This window comes from Pseudopipra pipra, chromosome 1 (assembly GCF_036250125.1).
Source record: "Pseudopipra pipra isolate bDixPip1 chromosome 1, bDixPip1.hap1, whole genome shotgun sequence".
Taxonomy (NCBI): domain Eukaryota; kingdom Metazoa; phylum Chordata; class Aves; order Passeriformes; family Pipridae; genus Pseudopipra; species Pseudopipra pipra.
The window spans coordinates 62,129,364-62,149,139 of NC_087549.1; the positions used below are offsets into that span (position 1 = coordinate 62,129,364).

A 19,776-nucleotide genomic window follows, 5' to 3' on the forward strand; every position below is an offset into this window, starting at 1 on the left:
GAGAGAGGAACAAAACTCAGGAGAAACAAGTGAGGCGCGATACAGCTGCCCACCACCTGGTGACTGATGCCCAGCCTGTCCCAGAGCAGCAATGGGCAGATCCCAGCCAACTCCCTCCTCATTTATACACCGAACATGACATTTTATGGTGTGGAGTTATCCCTTTGACCAGTTCAGGTCAGCTGTCCTAGCTGTGCTTCTTCACAGCCTCTTGTGCTCCTGCTCGCTGGCAGAGCATGGGACACTGAAAAGTCCTTGACTTAGAGTAAGCACCACTGAGCATCAACTGAAGCATCAATGTGTTATCAGCATTATTCACATACTAAATTCAAAACACAGCACTGTACCAGTGACTAAGAAGAAAATGAACACTGTCCCAGATGAAACCAGGGCAGCTGGGTTTTGTCATATTTTATGGGCTACTTGAGAAAGCTGCTGGTTTTAAGTCACTCATGTTCTCATTTTGACATTAGCTTGTCTGTTAGGTTTCTTTATAAATATAAGTAGTTACCTTTACTGAATGAGGTGAGAATAACTATAAATATTGAGATGTTTGGAGGAAAGGGATTACAAGAATGGCACAAAGAAAGTCCTAGTGCAGTGGAGTTAAGGAAAAATACTTTGAAAAGAGGAAACATGATGGTGATATCTAGTGCATCATCAAGTAATGTTATGAGAGAAGTATCACAGAATCACAGAACATTCTAAGTTGAAAGGGACCCACAGGGATCACCGGGTCCAAATATTGAGTGAATGGCCTGTACATGGATCAAACCCATGACCTTGATATTATTAGCAGCATTCTCTAACCAACTGAACTCATCTAAGGGTCAAGCAGTGAAACAATGGGCAAAATAGCAGAAAATTCATTTTAGGAGAGTCCTAGGCTGTTAGAACATATATAAGACAATTGGTTCATATTCCTATCTTTGAGTTTTATGATTAAAATCAGAAGAAATGTGAACTAAGGCAGCATTGCTGTCCTTTTCCTACTTAATTATCCAGAAGTTTCTGCCCAAAATATAAAAGTAATTTGGGCTACACAGTTATAGTGAAAACAAATAGAGGGAAGAGTGTGAAAAGATAAAAGAAAAAAATACATTTTACAGCATAATCATGTGTTGATAATTCAAGGCAACTCTGTTTTCTTCCTTTTTTTTAATGTCAGAATTCCCTGGTATCAGCTGCCCTTTTCCTATTGACCACTAGGTCCTAGGCTTGAGAAGAGAGGCAGTTGTTGATGTGATGTAAATGTGTAGCAGTATCTGTACTGAGAGAAGCCAAAACTCTTTTTAGCCTGGCTGTTCGCTCCCAAGAGTGATGAGCAGGGCAGGCAAAAAGAAGTGCCACACAGGCAGGCTTCAGCAGTAAAGGGTGAAGGACCTGTACCTTCCAAGCACTTAGTTTCCGTAATTCCTTTGTGTCTTCTTGCAACCCTTGCCACTCCTCATTATTGTAATAAGGTCAGGATCCTGTTGCCTTGTTGGGTGTCAGACAAGGAGGGCAGAGCTCAGGGGAGAACCAAGCTGACAGGTCTTTAAAAAGAAAACTTCTTAGTATCATTTCTCATACAACTTTCAAATACTGTAGAGAGAGGGGGGTAATTAGAAATATACAGTCAGCAAGGGCAGAAGAGGCTCTTTTGTGTACCAAAGAAAAACCAAACCTCGTGAAGGTGTCTTTAGACTTAAACCCAAAGTTGTCAAGGGCTGTATTTCAGAACTTGTTGCACAGTTCAGGGCTTTGAAAATTCTTTGGATGTAAAAAAGTGCAATAAAGAGGAAAATAAGATATTGAAAACAAGTCACTAAGTAAACTGAATAGCAAGTATTTTGTATCAAGACAAATCGTAACAAAGACCTCCCATGGTCTACTTCTGGAACTGCGTACCCACTAAACTGGCAACACAAAACAGCATGAAACTATACTATATTTTACCCAAATGTTCCATTATGTACTCTAGAACTACTCAAACTATTCTATTAAAATGAACCAGAGGCTATGCTGAGAATTTATTTGCTGAAACATGGTTTCCTGATACTGTAACTAGTTCTAATTTGTGTTTGTTTTTTGTTTTTCTTTTTCCTTTCAACATTGTTTTCATAGGAATTTTGGCTTCTTGGAGAAACAGTAGAAAATGCAAAACGAAATAATAAAGCCTGCTAAATACTTCTCGGAAGTGGAGAAGAGTGTGCTGCTTGCGTTAGTTGAAAAATACAAATATGTGCTTGAATGTAAAAAAAGTGATGCGAGAACTATTGCTCTGAAACAACGTACCTGGCAAGCGCTAGCTCATGAATATAATTCACAGCCCAGTGTATCACTGCGAGACTTCAAACAGTTAAAGAAATGCTGGGAAAATATCAAGGCACGGACAAAAAAGATAATGGCACATGAAAGGCGGGAGAAGGTAAAAAGAAGTATTAGTCCACTTATAAATACTCACATCGTAGGGAAAGAGAAGATTGCCAGCATAATGCCTGAGCAAATGTACTTTTTGCAGAGCCCACCAGAAGAAGATTCTGAATATCAGCCTGATGCTTCTAGTCAAGGTATAAATGTTACTGTAATGATGCAAGTAGTATTGTTTTGTATGTGATTTTGCCAGTGATTCTCTTTCAGCAGTCTAAATCTCTCTACCTAGCTGGGACTGCTGGTTACAGAAAAGTAATTTCACAGCTATGATATTACAAGACTTTGTGTATTACCCTAGGCCTCCGGGAGTTAAACTGAGGGTTTTCACAAATTTTTTTCATCAGTTTCTGACATATCTGCTGCTCTGTGGCAAGCATCACAGTAGCTATCGTGCTGGCTTTCCAGAGAAGAGTCCCAAGGATATTCATATTCTTTATAAAGTATAATTTTGCTGGTTAAAACAAACAAACAAATCCACCAGCAGAAAATTGATACAAAATTGTCTGCTGCAAGAGTTCCCTGTAGGTCTTTCCTCCTTTGTTTTCAAGGACTACAGAGAGTATGTAGAGCCATATTTCACATTACAGTCCACATTGGAAACGGCCTTTCTGAGAAAGTTCAGCACTACATTCTTCTTTGTTTGGAAAGCATACACATAAGGAATAATGCAAAAACAGAAGGGAGGATGGCTACAACGGTTTCTTGCAAGTTTTATTGTGTCAGGATCTCACATAGGAGACTGTCCTTGCTCAAAAGACATCAGTAGCTGCGTTGTTAGATAACATTCTTAGAATGTCTCTTTCATAATTGTACTTACCATAATTAGTCATCAGGATTTGTAAAGGAATGTATTTTGAGACCCTCATTTGCAGTGGTAACTGTTCTGTTCCATGAGTAGTCTCTTTTATTTCAGAAGAATTGGTAGAGCCTTCTCAAAGTTAGAATAATGTATTTTTTCCTAAAAATGTACACTACTGCGTTTACAACACCTACAGTAGTGATATGAAAGGAATAAGAGGTATTCTTCCTAGTATTCCCTCACTCTCTTGATATTCATGTTGCTACAGCTCTTCACCTGACACTGAGATCTTTCATAAAAGTATTGCAAGTCACATATGGATTTAGCTTAAACAGCTGCATTAAGGTTTAGCTCCGGACTCAGCCACCTAAATTTAGGTATCCACTTATAAATGTCTGTATTCACTTTAGTATTCTGAGCTCCCATTATAGCCATGGAAGGGTAACAACAGAGCCAAGAGTAGTTCGGTTCAGACCATTATACTCTTAGTATTCTGTAACAGAACTGCATTAGGTATTGGCTCCTGTACTTTGGTACAGAAGCGCAAGGTTTAGATGCATGTATCAATAACTTATCACATTTGTGTTTCTTGAGGGAAGGGAATACTATAATACTTTTTCTTCTTTTGTTTTGCAGAATCATTTGTTGTCTCAAACAGAGAACTTTGTGATGAAGACAAAGAGCTGGTACATTTTCCAGTATGTGAAGGTACCTCCCAACCTGAGCCTTCGTGTTCTGATGTCAGAATAGCAGCTGATAAGAACTACAGAAGTAAAGCATCTCAGGAAAGTGCGCTGAAAAAAATGCATGAGGAAGAACATCATCAGCAAATGTCAATTTTGCAACTGCAGTTAATCCAAATGAATGAAGTTCATGTGGCAAAAATACAACAAATAGAAAGAGAGTGTGAGATGGCCGAAGAAGAACACAGGATAAAAATGGAAGTGCTAAATAAAAAGAAAATGTATTGGGAGAGAAAACTGCAGACCATCACAAAAGAATGGCCTGTATCGTCCTATAACAGACCCTTTCCTAATTCCCCTTAGAACATAAAGGGGCAGAGAGTCAGTCTGATTCACACGTTTATGAGTAACGCGCACTGGAAAGAAGGTTTTTTAATGTGAATGTACAGTGACAGGGTAGGTGCCTGGCTGATAGTGAACACACTATGACTCTTAATATTTAGGGAAACAGTGGTATAGTCTACCGAGGGGAAAACCGTATTGTTCATTTGTAGGTAGTTCTGATTTGTTTAACTCAGACATGCACAGTGTTTAAAATGTGAACATATTTTCCCCTCTCAGAACGCCCTTGCATCCTTGTGAAATTTAAGGTACTCCAGGTGTTCTTACATTGGGTGTTCTTAAGATAACAGCTTTAAACATCAGGCTGTAGTGTTTATTTTGATTTCTATCTCTTCCTATCTACCATTTTTCAAATTAATGCAAGGATTGGAGTTGCTCTCTGCTATTGAGGCAGAAGTTGATTGACAGGTGTCAGTTGGATCATTATGCTGGGGCTTAGGAAAAAGTAAACTTGTCTCTAGTTAATATAGTCCATAACTTATTCTTCATAGAAGATGTGAAAATTAAGGAAGTAGCAAAAGGACCACTGTAGTAACTGAGCCCTTTCCTTCTGAAGAACAGTAGTATTTCCCAGCTGGCTGGCTGATTGAGAGAATGGTTGTGGACTGGCCCTCTGGTTTTTTGAGCCTTGACCCTTACGAAGTTAAAAAGAAGGTGACTTCTTCCTCAAAAGCCATTGTGCTTGTTCCTTCTTTCCCAGGCCCATCTTGTATTGAAGTAGAATACCGAAATAAGAGGGTCAAATGCTGCTGCCAGCACTGTGTGCTGTTCACCTGGAGTCATTCTGAGGGGAAGAGCTTTTTAACAATTCATAAAGCTCTTAAAATGCAGTCAGCTAGCCAGCCCATTGGCAAAGTCTCCCTCTATCTTCCTATGCAATACTTGATGGTGTAGCAGCTAGCTTGAGTATCTCAGTCTCTCCTTAGCAAGAAGAAAAGACTTAAAATTCACCCTCTTTTTCTTCACATAGAGTGGGAAGCAGTTCAAGGGAATCATTCCTGTCCTGAAGCACTGTTCTGTTTTGTTCTGTCCTGTGCATTATGGTGGTGTGTTTCTTGCGTTTGCTGTCAGTGCGGGGTGATGGACATGATTTGTGTGAACCATTCACATGAAGGTACCCACAGAGTTTGGGTGTCCAGAACAGTAGATAGTAGGAAAGCACAAATAAAGATAATCCTTACCCAGGCAATCATTTATTCTAGTGGGGCAAGGGTTAAGAGAATGTGAAATGCAGAACCCCGCAAAGCTTCATAAGAGCTTCTGATGTGTGAAAACCTATTTTACAGGAAGGTGTAAACCATCATTTGAAGCAGTGAGAAAAATTAACAAAACCATGAATTTTCATTGAAAAATCCAAGTATCACATTATTTAATAAAGTATTTTCAGATCATGGTTCATAAGGGCAAGTCCATACTGTGAGCAATGTATTCAAATTAAAGTATGTTACAAAGCATACGTTCCCAGTTACACTCCTCTCTCTTTCCCTGGATGTTCTTTCTGGTGGAGTGAGTTCCTTTTGGTTTTGCTTTGGGTTGGGATTTTTTGTGTGTGAGTGTGTGCGTATGTGTTTCTTTTTCTTGAACTGCTTTCACTGCTGGTGATTCATCTTTCCAAGCACTGCCATTATCAACCACAGTACTCACTGTGGTTAACACTGTGGTACACGCGCTACTCCCTTCAACGTGCTAACACCAGCAGTCACAGTGGGAGCTATTTATTACAACTTATTTTATATGACAGACTAAAAAAAATATGCAGAGCTGCTGCAAGATAGAAACAATAGGCCATGTATGAAATCTGAAGGCAGATCTTTTTGACTGCACTTTCAAATTTCTTATAAATTGACCATGTGAAGGAAGTACAGGAATTCCAAAGAAGGATATTGTTATGGACACTTTTTTTTCTTCCTGCTGAATAGAAGCACTATGGGAAAGTATAATAACAGTAGAGGCAAAAGAAAGAAGTAAACAGAAGTGAAGATCTTTTTGTTCTGAGATCGCATTCTGTGGTCTGAAAGATGAGTCAGTTATTTCAGGGGTTATGACAATTGATCAGGCACTATCCAGAAAAAAGAATGGGGAAGATATTTGTCTTAACTAGTGATGGGATTCCTTCCACGAGGGTTCTAAGTGGAAGTAATTTGAAACGATGAAATGGAAACCAGGTGTTAAAAGGTGACGAATGGAGACAATTACAACACTGCAAATAGAGCAAGAATAGAGAGACAATCCAGGTCTAGAAAAGGCATGAAATAGCCCAGGGAGAATCTCACGAAATTTGAGATAAGGGTAATTTGGACTCCTGGAAGTTATACCATGGCTCATGAAAGATTTTTTTATTTAAATGTCCTTTAAAATATGCGTGTTTTCAAACTCCACTAAGTGGGCAATGCCTTGCTTTTTGGCATATTTTCTTATCCTAAAACCAAAAGTTATAGTTCTTAAGCTGAACAATAGACCCTTTTAATTCAGTTTCTATTTAAAAGAAAGAAGATCACTGTGCTGGTTTAAAGGTAAACCGGCAGGAGAAATGAACCCAATTCGAAAGAGATTATAAGTCAGAGTTACAATTTAATAACAATAATACAATAAATACAATTATACGGACAAACAATTGGTTTTAACCCACAAAACCCAGATGTATAACCCAGCACTCTGGGGCTCAAACAGAGTGGTGTTCATTGGCCTCTGGGCTGAGCCCCACGTGGTCCTCCTAAGTCCAAAGTAAAAGAGGAGGAAAACCTGTTGGTGAGAGTGCTGGTTGCAGTCTGGTTGAGGGTGGTGATTGCAGTCCAGTTGAGGTTCTGGTCCTCCTCTGGATCTGATGAGTGGGACCAGAAGTCCCAAGACCCCAAGATTATATACACTCAGGTTTGAGTGGGAATGCCCAGTACCTCCGCCAGGGCAGAGAGTTCCACAATGGGTGACTGTGAGTCGTGAGATATTTTTTGAATCCTTGGTGGCCCATTAGCAGACATGACCCCTCAGGCTGGGTGTGGAGGTGCCAATGACTCCCCAGAGGGGAGTAATAACACCTGAGTCATTGATATGAGGATAGGAACATCCTCCTATCTCACAGGCTTCTTAACACCCAGCTTATAGCCTGAGGGGTCAGGTGTGCTCTGGGCAGGTGCTGCAAATGGTCTAGTGTTAACAGTTCCTGGGAAATGACATAGAGGGTGTAGAATACGCAGTTTGGGTTACACCTGCACAGTGATGAACTAGTGCCAGCTGCTCTAAGACAATCACAAGAAGAAGATTAGAAAGAGCCAAGATAAAGATATGAAAGAAAGAATGATCAGTACATGCATAGCAGAAAAATGGGAATATTACACCTAACACAAATTATACGAGATGGTTTTGTGGTACACATAACAGATGGTTCACAGGTGACACTGGCTCTTGTTTTCCCATTTGTAGTTGACTGTTGGTTGCTGTAAGATTGGGTGCTAGACATAGAAAAATGTAAAAGATCAACAAGATGAAGTAATGTATCTCCTTGCCAGGCTTTGGCTTCTCCACTTCAAGGCTTTATAAAGTGATTTATGTGGTGGAGTTGAAATTACTTGAGAAATGTGACTTTTACCTTTTTTGTTTTTGTTGTTGTGATTGCAATTACTTCCTCTGGTATTAGGATTTACGTTCTCTTTTGTTTGACTCTTCTTATGTTTAATATAGCCATCTCAGACAATATGTCCATATGTTCCTCTCCCTTTTTTTCTAGATTACATCATTCAAACTTTCACATAATTGTGTTTTCCTGATAACCACTTGGCCAAACTATGTATGAATTTTCTCAAGGTTTTTCCACAGATAAAATACATCAATATTTTAAGAAGAACATGCCTGTTCTTCTTTGGGTTTGCTATACGAGTTTTTGTCAAGAATGAACTTAAAAGATACACTGGACAAAATGATCTCTTCTTAACTCCAAATGTGTACCAGACATGTAGTGGCCATGGTTCTCAGCCTCTATGTTCTTATGAAGAGTAACAATGACCTTCTAGACAAGATGTGGTGAATTCCTTTATGCTTCCCAAATTGACATGAGCCTAGCTCCAGGTGTCTCTCTTTGGAGTTCATCTAATTTGTTGCCTGGTATAAAGTTTTTCATTTGTTGATTTTTTTCTCCTGCATTTATTCCTAACATCTCTGTTTCCACTTAGCTTTTTAACCAGCAATATGAGCTGGGGATTTCATTCAGAGCTATGTGTTTAGCTCTTTCCTTTCTCTAGCTCAGACTGCCTATATCACAACATTTGAACATGAAATGTGTGTTCCTCTATCGTCACCTTCCCCTTCCACAGAAAGCATGGTTAGTTAGTCTTTTATACACAGCTGCCCATACATTCTGGATTCTGCACACAGCCTAGGAAACAAAGGATTTTGAAGAGAGGTTAGCACTGAGAAAAGTCTGTATAGAGAAGATCACTTTCTCCATGTAATTGTGACTAAAAGTCATTCATCAGGACCAGAGCTAATGCAGGGTACTGAAGCTGTGTAAGTGGTGGTGATTCTTCATAAATCCTTGGGGTTCTGCAGAAGTTAGGCTTGAGGTTTCTGGATAACAAAGTTCCTTATTTCTAGGTAGTTGAAGAGTCTCACTGAAAGACTTTCACAGATACTTCTTCAAATCAAAGCTCTTACCTTGACAAAGAATCGATTCATCCTGCCATCTGTTGTACTGCTTCTTTCAAAGCCCAGGCTGCTGTATGACTGGAGCAAGGGATCTTGCTGCTTGACAGAAATCCTCTGTCTGATGCTCTTTCCTACACTGCAGAGATGTGTTTAGCCAGAGTTGAAAACACAGCCCTCCCCAGCCACTCCTTGGAGAAGCAATCCTTACAGAGCAGGTGTACCTGGTGTGGCCGAGCTCAGCGTTCAGATCTTCCCATTGCAGTCCAGTGACCAGAGAAAGGAAGGATGGTTCAGGGCTACCCTTTCCTGAGCACAGGAAAGGGCAGCTAAGGATGTTGTGCTGAATTTTTTAATGATCATTCATCTTTGTGTGTTTCCAGTACCAAATTTTAACAGTCTCCCAAGGATTTGTATGATTACATAGGTATTTTTCAATGATCTTTTGCAGATAATTTTTTTTACGGCTTTTACAGTATGTCCTTTTCCTTCTTACCCACTTGCGTTATAATGCTTCCAGTTTTGTTTTGAATCTCTGTGGTTACAGTCTGTACAACTACACATTCGTGCGGTGTCATACTTTCAGGTATGTTTCTCATGACATTAAAACAATAAACTGCTACACATTTATATATTGTTACTTCCTAGGCAGGGGAATTACATGTAAATCTTAAAATAACATTTAATTGAATTTTTTTTCAGACAAATCCTTCACAAGTAGTCCTGTAATTTCATATTTTGAGCTAGCTTGGTCGAAGATATTTTTATAGGACTGATGCATCTTAGTTTCTTTCATAAGAAAAAAACCCGTCTTTTCATGCTATTCCTCTGTTTCCTCTCAAAGCAGCTGACTGTAAATTCACACATCATCGCTCTTCCTGAACTTTGTCTCTAGTTAGATATTCAAAAGCGTTTCTGGGCAAATTAAGTAGTAATGCATACTAAAAATAATACATTTAGACTAATAAAATAAACAAAGTACCAAGATGATATGACAGTATGCAGCAACTGTTAATATAATTAAAAATATTAGAGAGGACAGCTCTGTACATGTGATAAAAAGAAAGAAGATAATTTGTTGCTATCTATAAGAATAGGATAATATATTTTTACGATGAAAGCAAGCAGTGGTATCTGGTTTTGGTATCACAGACTTCTGTGTTGCTGATCAGCTTGATTCTCTTATATCTAAGGAAGGTACACATGGAATTTGGACAGATTTCTGGGCCTAATAAGAGCTATTAAATAGAAATGTGCTAGCTGTGGCTCTGAACATTTTACTGGTCTAGTAGTGAAGGGATTAGGCATCCCACAATGTCATCAGTCATGTCAGTAAGAAATTAAAAACTTACAAAGAAAAATAATAAAAATAAAAGGATTGGTGTGTTTTTCAGAACAAGTCAGAAGTGAAGACAGCTCTATCTGCCCCAAGACGTAACATTGTCACATATGTCGAACAGTTTCCCTGCATGGTCTTCACTTCTGTTTCCTTTGAGACTCTGGACATCTTTATCATAGAATTCACAGCTCCAAGTGCCTGACAATAAGAAAAGTAGCCACTTTCAAATAGGAATCCTGCCAGGGTTATTAGACCTCACTCTTTACTAAACTGAAGTTGAACAATTTTCCGAGACTACATTATCCAGACACGCATGCTATGCACTGTGGAAAGGCAGATGAAATCTGTCCAGCATGTAGTCTGCCAAATGACATAGGTTATAGAGCAAGAAAAAGGAAAAGGTTGTCCACCACGTAGTGGTGGGTCATAAAACTGTTATACTCAGGAGGGTGTGTGGATGGATCTCACCAGATGGTTAATCTCTCTAAGAATAAGAAATATTTTTGCCAAGTCTTCTAATCTGTCAAAACAGCCACTGGACAAAAACAAAAGGGGAAAAAATGAATTAAGCAGTCAAAATAGCTAGAAACAATCTGTTGCCTTCTTGCTGAAGAGCTAGCTAGATACAAAGCCTACACTACACACACATATATATTTAGGGAGATAACTCTCTAATTTAACAGAAATAAAGCAAAATAGATTTGTAGATTTTCCTTATTTAATTTAGGTGAACTTTTTTAAATGTTGATTGAGATTGTTTGTTTTCCTTTTGTTTTTCAGTCCAGCTTCAGAATAGTTGTGTGCTTCAGTCTCTAATCAATTGTTAGAGCACCTCATTAATCAAATTGGTTTGGCAAGAGAGTAGAAGTAGGTTTGTATTCAGCACAACTTGAGATTGATTGTATTCTACAAATCTTCAGATATTTCTTCTCAGCTGCTTTTGGATAGCCCTAAATCTGAAACTGGAATTATACACCAATTTAGTAGTAATTTATTATTTATTGGCACTAACAAGTTGACATACAAGATGCTCAAGCTCTGCTCATTATTTGGTCATGTACAAATCCCTCTTCTTTTTTTAGAATTATGTTCTGAAATTATGTTCTAAGCCACAAATGGACCAGCTGAATCGTCCATATAAGTTCCTGCCATACATTCTGTGTCACACTATAATATGGGGGGGGGGGGGGAATCCTGCTTCTGTTTAATTGTGGAGTTTTGAAATTTTGACCTATTAATCTCACCAAAGCTTTGCTAAAAATTATTTTGTTCTATTAGACACCTCTGTGTTCCCACTGACTGGTCCTTCAACCCAATGAACTATGTGGCTTTATAACTTTTGAATTCCAATCCCGTGGACTGTACGAAATCTGAGTTGACACACACAAGATAATTTCCATTTATCTGAAAAAGATCTTGTAAATGCTGAGACTCTGAAAAGTACAAATTAGGGAGGTGATTTGATGGATTTAGTATTTAAACCAGGGCATAAATTTTGGCAGGCTAGGAGTTATCAGTGCTGACCTATTAGAGAGGTTCAACCTCTGCTTAGGGAGCAACAGTGTCCAACCCAAATATTGCCTTACCTCCAACTTTCCATCTAAAATGAGGCATAATGAGAAGTCCTTGCCAAATAAAGCAACACTGGTTTCCAAAATGCACTTAATTTGCTTTCAATTGCTGGCTTGCATGAGGGCTCTGAGACTAGACTGGGCTTTTTGTTGCACTTCATTGATGGCTGATAGCATATGAAGGCTTCCCATACTGATTTTATTCTGTTATCCTTGAATGCAATAGTCCTACTGAGATATACTTAGCCATGTGGTGGTGCCAGTTGAACTGTGGCAAGGTGCTTACAATCTCAAATTGTCTGGCATCTTTTCCAATTACCAAATCAGTGACGGTGGATGTATTTGAATAAAAAGTAAGGAGCTTTAGCCAGCAGAAACAAACATCATTGCTTAATGTGTCACTGATGTGCCTTGTAACACTGATAAGGTGGCAAATTTAGAGGTATAATCAATAAATGATCATAACAGTGCTTTATCTCAGCCAATTAAAACACCGTCTTCTGGGGTAAATCTTGCTCTTACTCCTCTTGTAGACTGATAAATAAATAACATGCTTCTAATTTATACTTCCACAATCCCACTGAAGCCAACACATTCCTTTACATGGTGTCATGGGCTTGGTAGATAAGTATCGATGTCTGCTCTCACTCTGGTCCAAATGCCATAGCTACCAACTCTACTTCTGTAAATCCAGCAGAAGTGCACTGTCAAGGAGCTGGGAAAATCAGACATGGGAAAAGACTGGCTTAAACCTAAGCCTTTCTCTTACGCGCAGCATGGACATGAGTGGGTCAAGTCCCATGGCACAGCAAACTTAAGCCCACATCCTCTCACAACTTAAAACACAAGTAAGGACATAGTAACAGCAGCAGGTTACTTTAGTGATCTGTAAAAATGGCTTTGGGTGGTAAGCAATCGATTTTTTAAATTGTTGTACATTAAAATCTTCCAAATCATGTGACAGCTTAAAATAAGCCCTGTCAGTGTTCAACTACCAAGAACAGTAAATTACCACAACTTCAGTGTGTTAAACTGACAGAAGCAGTTTTCTGTAAGGATTTTGTTAACTGATATGGTTGGTGTATCATGCAGGTATATTCTCACCTTTCTTCCTTGTAAAATCTTTACTTCCATCAAGTTAGTTCTCATTCTTAAATAAAAAAAAAAAAAAAAAGTAAAGCCAACTGTGCTAATCCATCCCCACTTAGATATATACATAAATTCAACCAAATGAAAAATATCTTTTTTTTAATATTTTGTATTTTCACCTTTTTTTCTTTTTTGAAGAGTCAAGGATTTCAAGGATTAAATAATGAGAGACTTGATCTTCATCTTCTCAAGATGCAGATGTTATGACATTTTAGAGCAGTATCTGAAAAAAAAAGTTCTGATAATCCATCAATGCAAATACAGAGAAATTCCAGTCTGCTCTGCTTCCCATAGAACTAGAAGGCATAGTCCTAATCACATCTTTCTTTTTGTTGTTGCATTTTTGAACTTTCAGCCACAAGATGTATAAGTTGCTTTACTGCCAACTACCATCCAGCAGCACTCCTGTATTTACAAAGTTTGTTGTAAACCTGGATATTTGAGTGACTTATGTTGCTGAGTAAGAACCTCTCTTTTCCAAGAAATCATGCAGTTTAACAGAATTATTTTTACAACACCTAAGAAGTGGAAATGCTTTAGGAGATAATATGTTTCCAAATGTGTTATTGCCATCTCTGCTAGTACTACCATCTTGTGGCGGTACATCATGTTAGCCATGTTTTGGAGGTCTTATCTTTCCAAGAGAAAAAAGAAACTTTAATTTGGTGCTGACCCAGGGTATTATTTGAGTTGTTCTGTGAAGTTCTCCCTCCACCATCACTTTTTCTTATCCTGCAGAATCTTTTCCTGTTTTGCATGTATATTCTGTAAGTGCTGAAATTGCACCTGAATTGCTTTGGTCAAGGTGACTGTGTGGATCCTCTGAAAATCTCTGAAAGAGATCTTATGTGTTCAGAAGGTTCAGGATCACTGCAGAGGCACTGAAAACCAGACCTCTAAAATGATGCCAGCGCAGGAGCTTGAGAACCTCAAGGAGAAACTTGAATATAGGCACTCCTCATTGTCATTTTTGTATAAGTGGTCAAATAATTAGGAAACCACTGTTTCTTTACACTGTGTTGTATTTATTATGTGACATTAGATTCTGTTGTATTTTAACAATATGTAAAATTACACTGTGCTGTGTTTGTGCTTATAGTTGGTGAGGATCTAAAACAGAATGAACATTTAAGTGCTGGACTATTTGTCATAAGATACTTGAAAATGTATACACTCCTGATACTGAATATGTTAATGGAGTATTAGATGGTATTTCTTGTGGTCTCTGCCTTTTCTTAGTAACAATTTCTGGTGTTTGCTTTTTAAATTACACTGAAAACGATACATTATTTAAGATCCCCTTTTTAGCTAAGTGGCAGCCACTAGGCTAATCTGATTTTCCTAGCATGGTGTCAGCCCAGTCATCTCACCTGTTATAAAGTGTTGATTTAGTATTTTAGTGCCTCAAACTCCACCAAATCTGGTTCTGCCCTGCACGGAAGTAGCTTCTGAAACCACACCTTTAAACAAATCTTTTTTGTGCTGTTGTTTTTATTTAATAAAGAATACCCATATTACAGTTTGAATCTCTAAAAACCTCATAGTATGTTTGAGTCCTTAGAAATGTGAGAAATCGAGTTTTCATTATCTTTATTGTGTAGCTAACTTTCATAGCAAATTCTTTGTTTTTCCTACAGAAACATCGAGTAAAAGGAGACAAAAGTAGGGCCCTAAAATGTATACTTTCTAATGGCTGGAGATGTAGGAAATGCAACAAAAAGTACTACTGGGGAAGAGACTCAATAATTGTCTAAACGAGGGGAATTACTGAAACTCACAGTGTATGTAATAAGGATGACTAACTGTACATTTTAGTGCCTTGTTTCTTGTAAAATGTTTAATCATAAATAATTAAACATAAATAATTATGGACTTCTGAGAAAACATATCTAAATATTGCTAATAGAAACTGTATATTCATAGAAAAGGCAATAAATCATTGACTATTGTTACATATTAATTAGACAAGATTTCTAGTCTTCATTCTTTCAGAGTTGTTTTCAAATATTGTCATTTAATTTACACATAACTGTGCTATTTCTGTCTCTTAAACTAGACTCCACTCAACTTCATGGAACAGAGAAGCTTTCCTAGTTGCGCTATCAAATTCTGTGGGAGAAAATGCTATTTCTGAGGCCTGTTGTACATATGCACCACAGAACTTTATATGTGCATTGATTAGATGCTGATACAGTCATAGGTTCCTCTCAAATGTTCAGGCTGTAGGCCTATTGGCAAATCAGGTTTGAAGCTGAGTTAAGCACTAGCAGTTTACTTCTGGGCAGCCTGTGTCAGGCACTGATGGGCAATAAAAATAATTGGATTTCTATTAAGAGCACCTTAATGATATCAGTTCAAAGCCTACATTGAAATTCTGGAAACTAAACCATGCTATGATGCATCCAAGAAAGTGAAAGTCTGTCTCACTCATGAGCAGCAAAATGAATAGTGAGGTTTGAAAACCCACAAGGCTGAGTCCTAAGGAGCGAGGAGAGGAGAGGGAGAGCAGGGAGAGGAGGGGGAGAGCAACAAGTGAATAAGGACAACCTGCTTCCCTAGGTCTTTCTGTGTAGACCAAATGTGCTGAAAGCCACACTGATATGGAACAATTTCCCAGTGGTGTCTCACGTATGCCACATGTAGAACTTGGTAGTGAGTATTACGATATCTAGAGGAACTGGGACACAACCTTAGAGACAGTTGGATTTGTGCATATAAGGCAATGCAAGAGCCATTCTGGATCAGGGCACAGCTCCATCTAATCTAGTATCCTCCCTAAAAAAAAAAGAATAGTAGCATCTGTTCAGCAGAAAGTAAAAATAAATGTAAGTTTGTACAATGTTTTCATAGCATGTACTGTTCCATGAGGCAGATACTCCATGAGACTGTAGTGGAATCTTTGCATATAATGATCTTTAACAGACTTTTCTTGAAATCTGTCCAAGATATTTCTGAACCTATGTAAACTATCAGTAACCATGTGTTCCAAGGCCGAAATATAAGTAGAGTGAATAAATACCTTCCTTTATTAGTTCTGAAGCCAATTTCTGCTATTTTAGCTTGCTGCCCTATCTCTCCATGTAGAACCTTGAGTTAGGATCTCACAGGTCTTAAGATTGGTTCAAAAAAGATAAGGGTTAGAATAGCTCATTCAGTCAGTTTCTCTCACATCAATACAAAGTTGGTTTTTAACTAATACAGAAAAATATCAGCAACTCTCTTCCAGTACATTTGATAAGAAGAGAGCAAATACTGTCATGAGATCTGAAAGAAAAGAGAAAGGGTAGCATAATTATATTTAAAAGTAAAGACATAACTACACTTTTATACTTTTCAAGGGGACACACTTCACTTAAAAATAAGGTTGCTCTCTATCTTTGCTAGCTCATTTTCAATGGGAAAGAATAGTTCCACTGAGTTAAAAACAACTTTGTGCTAGATGATTGCTTTTGGCCAGCAGGGTGCTCCTCAAATCATTTCATCTTACTGAAGATTTCCAGAATGTGAACACAGGACAGCAAAAGACAGGTCTGAAGGCTTCTGTCTACAACCTTTATCTTACCCCTTTTGATTCCTAAACAGAAGTAGGTGGGTTTGTGGCTGATTACACTATCAAACTCAACAGTTTTCCCCTGTAATCAAATCTACAGGATTCAGTACAGTATGCCATAATCAGGATTCTTTTTTCAGCTAATTTGACTGTACTATGAAAAAGTTAAAGCCATGGATTGAAGGATCTCATATGACAAATGATTACAAACCTATCTGGTTCCCTGAAGTGGCAATCACTACCATGCCGCCACCATACCTCTTTAGTTTCTAAATCAGACGAGCTGGGAAGTGTTCACACTTCATATTCTCGGAGGTAAAGTGATGAAAACCACACAAGCAGAGTCTACTTCAAAGGGGAAATAGATGTACCTGTTGACAGTAAGGGTATTATTTATAAAAGAGAAGGAAATGAAAATAGATAGCAAATATAGACAAGAAGCTAATGACATTCAATAGTAATAAATAAAGCTAAACACAGTGGGAAAAGAAGTCTTGACCAGCAGACCTAAACACAGACCTAAAAGAGTTTCCGAGATGTACAAGACAGAGAACAAAACCACTGAAAAATTTAAACTATATATTCCTGTTACTGTCTGTGAATGGTAAACTGGTTTTGATACAGAAAAAGCAAATATTAAAATTAATAGTACTTCATGTATTTGGAAACAGCAAGATAATGATTTACAGGTGATAGTTGATTTGTCATACGAGGATGACAAAGAACCTCACAAAAAGATAACGTCAGATGTTTTCTAGAGGGAAAGACCAAGTTTGAAGGGTTGGGGTTTTTTCATTAAAACGTGCAAAAGTCCCAGCAGGGTGCTCCTCGAAAGGTGCTCTAGCAGAGTAATCCTGAGAGTGGGAAGCGAGGGGCAGCCGAACAGCAGCGAGAAACGCCTCGCAGGTAACTGGGGGCTGCTCCTCGTTCCGATGCCGTCCCTCTGAGATCAGGTGGATGCCATAACTGAGTTACGGAGTCGATCCAGAAGCAGCAGGTGGCAGAGGGCGAAACGCCGGGCTCAGGGGACCTGCAGAGGGACGGGACCCGCGGTGCGCCCCGGCCCGGGCCCTGCCCGCTCCTTCCAGCGGGTGGCACCCGCGGGCCGGGGCTGCCGCCGCTCTCCCGGCGGGAACGCTGTCCCGCCTCGAGCAGCAGGAGGGTCCTTGGGACGGTCAGTCTCCCGGGAACAGCCGGGCGGCTGCAACTCCTGAGCGGGAAACCTGCTCCTTGCCAGCCGCTCCCGCATCCGCCGCCGGGAGATGGGGGAATCCCGCCCGCGACCATCCCGGGCACCGTCGGCACCCACCGAGCTGCCCCCGGAGAAAGCAGGAGCGAGATGGTGCGGAGGGGACGGCGGTGCTGGTGTCACGGACGGGGCTGTTTTAAAATTAATTTCCTCTCCGGTGCTGGAAGCCAAGCCAGCATCTTTCTTTCGTTTCTGCCTAAGCCGGCAAGTGACTGGTTTATATGGAAAGAAAATCAATCACTTCCCTAGAGAAATCAGCATTGCATACACACAGCCTATATATAGCTCGCTGTACTTTGCTTTCAAGCCGAGTGAGAGTGAACAAGGCTTTCCAAATGCTTTGGCTGCTCCCACTCCACTAAATTCTAGGCTTTCGTGGGTTTAACACAAAACTAGAACAAGGGAAACACATTGCAGGTGGAAGTGTTCCCACTGATACTGGGCTTCAGGAAATCCTCCAGAAGGGTCACGGCAAAATCCTAACCTGCGGAAGATTTTGGCAGCCTCCTCTTTGCCTGGTACCCAGAAAGAGAAATTCCCTAAATCTCCACCTGTCCAGCATGTTCATTGCATGGACTGGTCAGGGGAATTCTTGAAAATCTTCAAGATATTTTTTTGCCAGGTTATGTCTACGCTAAGAAAAAGGGTCATATTTCAGTGATAGTTGTTGCTGTACTATAAAAAGTTAGTTAGACAGGGCAAGCTGTGAACATCTGCTATGCCTGAGTAGGGCTTCTTAAAAAACCCTGGTTGTCTCATACAGGTTTTTCTTTATCAAGCCAGCATATATGAGAAATGCCAGGTACTAACTATCATGTTTTAAAATCACACCACTTTGCCAATCCAGGCAAAGCCTCAGGGAAATTCTTCCAGATTTTGTTTATCCGCTCAGTGCATAAATCTTTTAACCACTCCATTTGCCTGAGGCCACATGGGGGTTATGCAGTGCACATAAGCACAGGGAACATGTCTTAGCCTTAGGCAATCCGAATTGTTGAAAAAATTGTATGTAAACAGTTATAAACAAGTTTTCAAGATCTCTATTAAATAAGCAATAAACTAATCCTTGTCATAGACAGATAGGCACCCATGTCTCAGCTGTTTAAGAGCAAATTGCGTAACACAGTGCCTGAAATACCTCAGTCTAAAAGCACCATCACTGTGTTCATGTGAAAATGAAAACAAAGACAACCAAATGCTGGGGACAATGATCAGCACAGATAACACTGAAGTGCACACAAAATAACTGAAGTTCCTCGTTCTTGATAGCATTCATATTTGGTTTTTGTATTCACAGAAAGTGTACCTGTACCTGCCAATTCAGCTTCTAGGTGCTTTTGCTACAAATGTCCTGAATAGCACCAGTTTAAATCACTGTTCATAGATCAGAGAAATTAAATTATATGCAGAGAGCTCAGCTATGAGTAACTTTTTCCTGCTCCCAAGCTGAGAGTTAAACAAAAGGGCTCTAGACTACACATTTTTTTAACCGAAATAGAGAAGCCAGGGAAGAGTGAAAATTGCAACAAAATATAAACTTGGAAAACCTGATTAACTATTTGGAGACATAGCCATCCAGGCAATCATCATGACTGAATCTGACTTTCAACACTGCATGGTTGGTAAGACAGCCACTGGCAGCTGCCTCAGCTAGTAGCTGCACCCTGCTCCCAGCTTGTCATTTCAGACTGGATGTGTCCCGGTGAGCTGGGAGTTAGTATTTAGGCTCCATCAGCGTCCCTCCTCCAGGCAGTGGCCTCAGCACTGATTGGCAGAGCAGTCACTGGCACTGCTACCTACTGCCAGCTGCATGCAGGTCACGGCTCTGCTGCCCACCCCAGCCACTGCAGCCTACTCCCCTTTCTGCCTCCCCAGCCTCTTGAACATTTTGGAGACATTACAGATCCAAGAGTGACACAAATCTATTATCTGAATGCTGAACTGTATCCACATCTAGTCCCTATAGCAAAAGAAAGACATATTT

At 39.5% G+C, this 19,776-nt stretch overlaps 1 protein-coding gene across 5 annotated transcripts in view; it reads left to right on the forward strand.

Annotated features, from left to right (window-relative positions):
- MSANTD3 (Myb/SANT DNA binding domain containing 3) overlaps positions 1-14,953 on the forward strand; it is an 18,958-nt gene extending 4,005 nt beyond the window's left edge. For 4 of the 5 annotated variants that reach the window (XM_064658831.1, XM_064658812.1, XM_064658821.1 and 1 more), the window contains 2 exons: positions 2,107-2,552; positions 3,851-14,953. In XM_064658831.1, the coding sequence (XP_064514901.1) occupies positions 2,138-2,552; positions 3,851-4,260 (825 nt within the window). In that variant the 5' untranslated portion in view covers positions 2,107-2,137 and the 3' untranslated portion in view covers positions 4,261-14,953. The remainder of the gene's footprint in view (positions 1-2,106; positions 2,553-3,850) is intronic. The other variant, XM_064658851.1, reaches the window with a different exon arrangement.
- Positions 14,954-19,776: the final 4,823 nt, after the last annotated feature.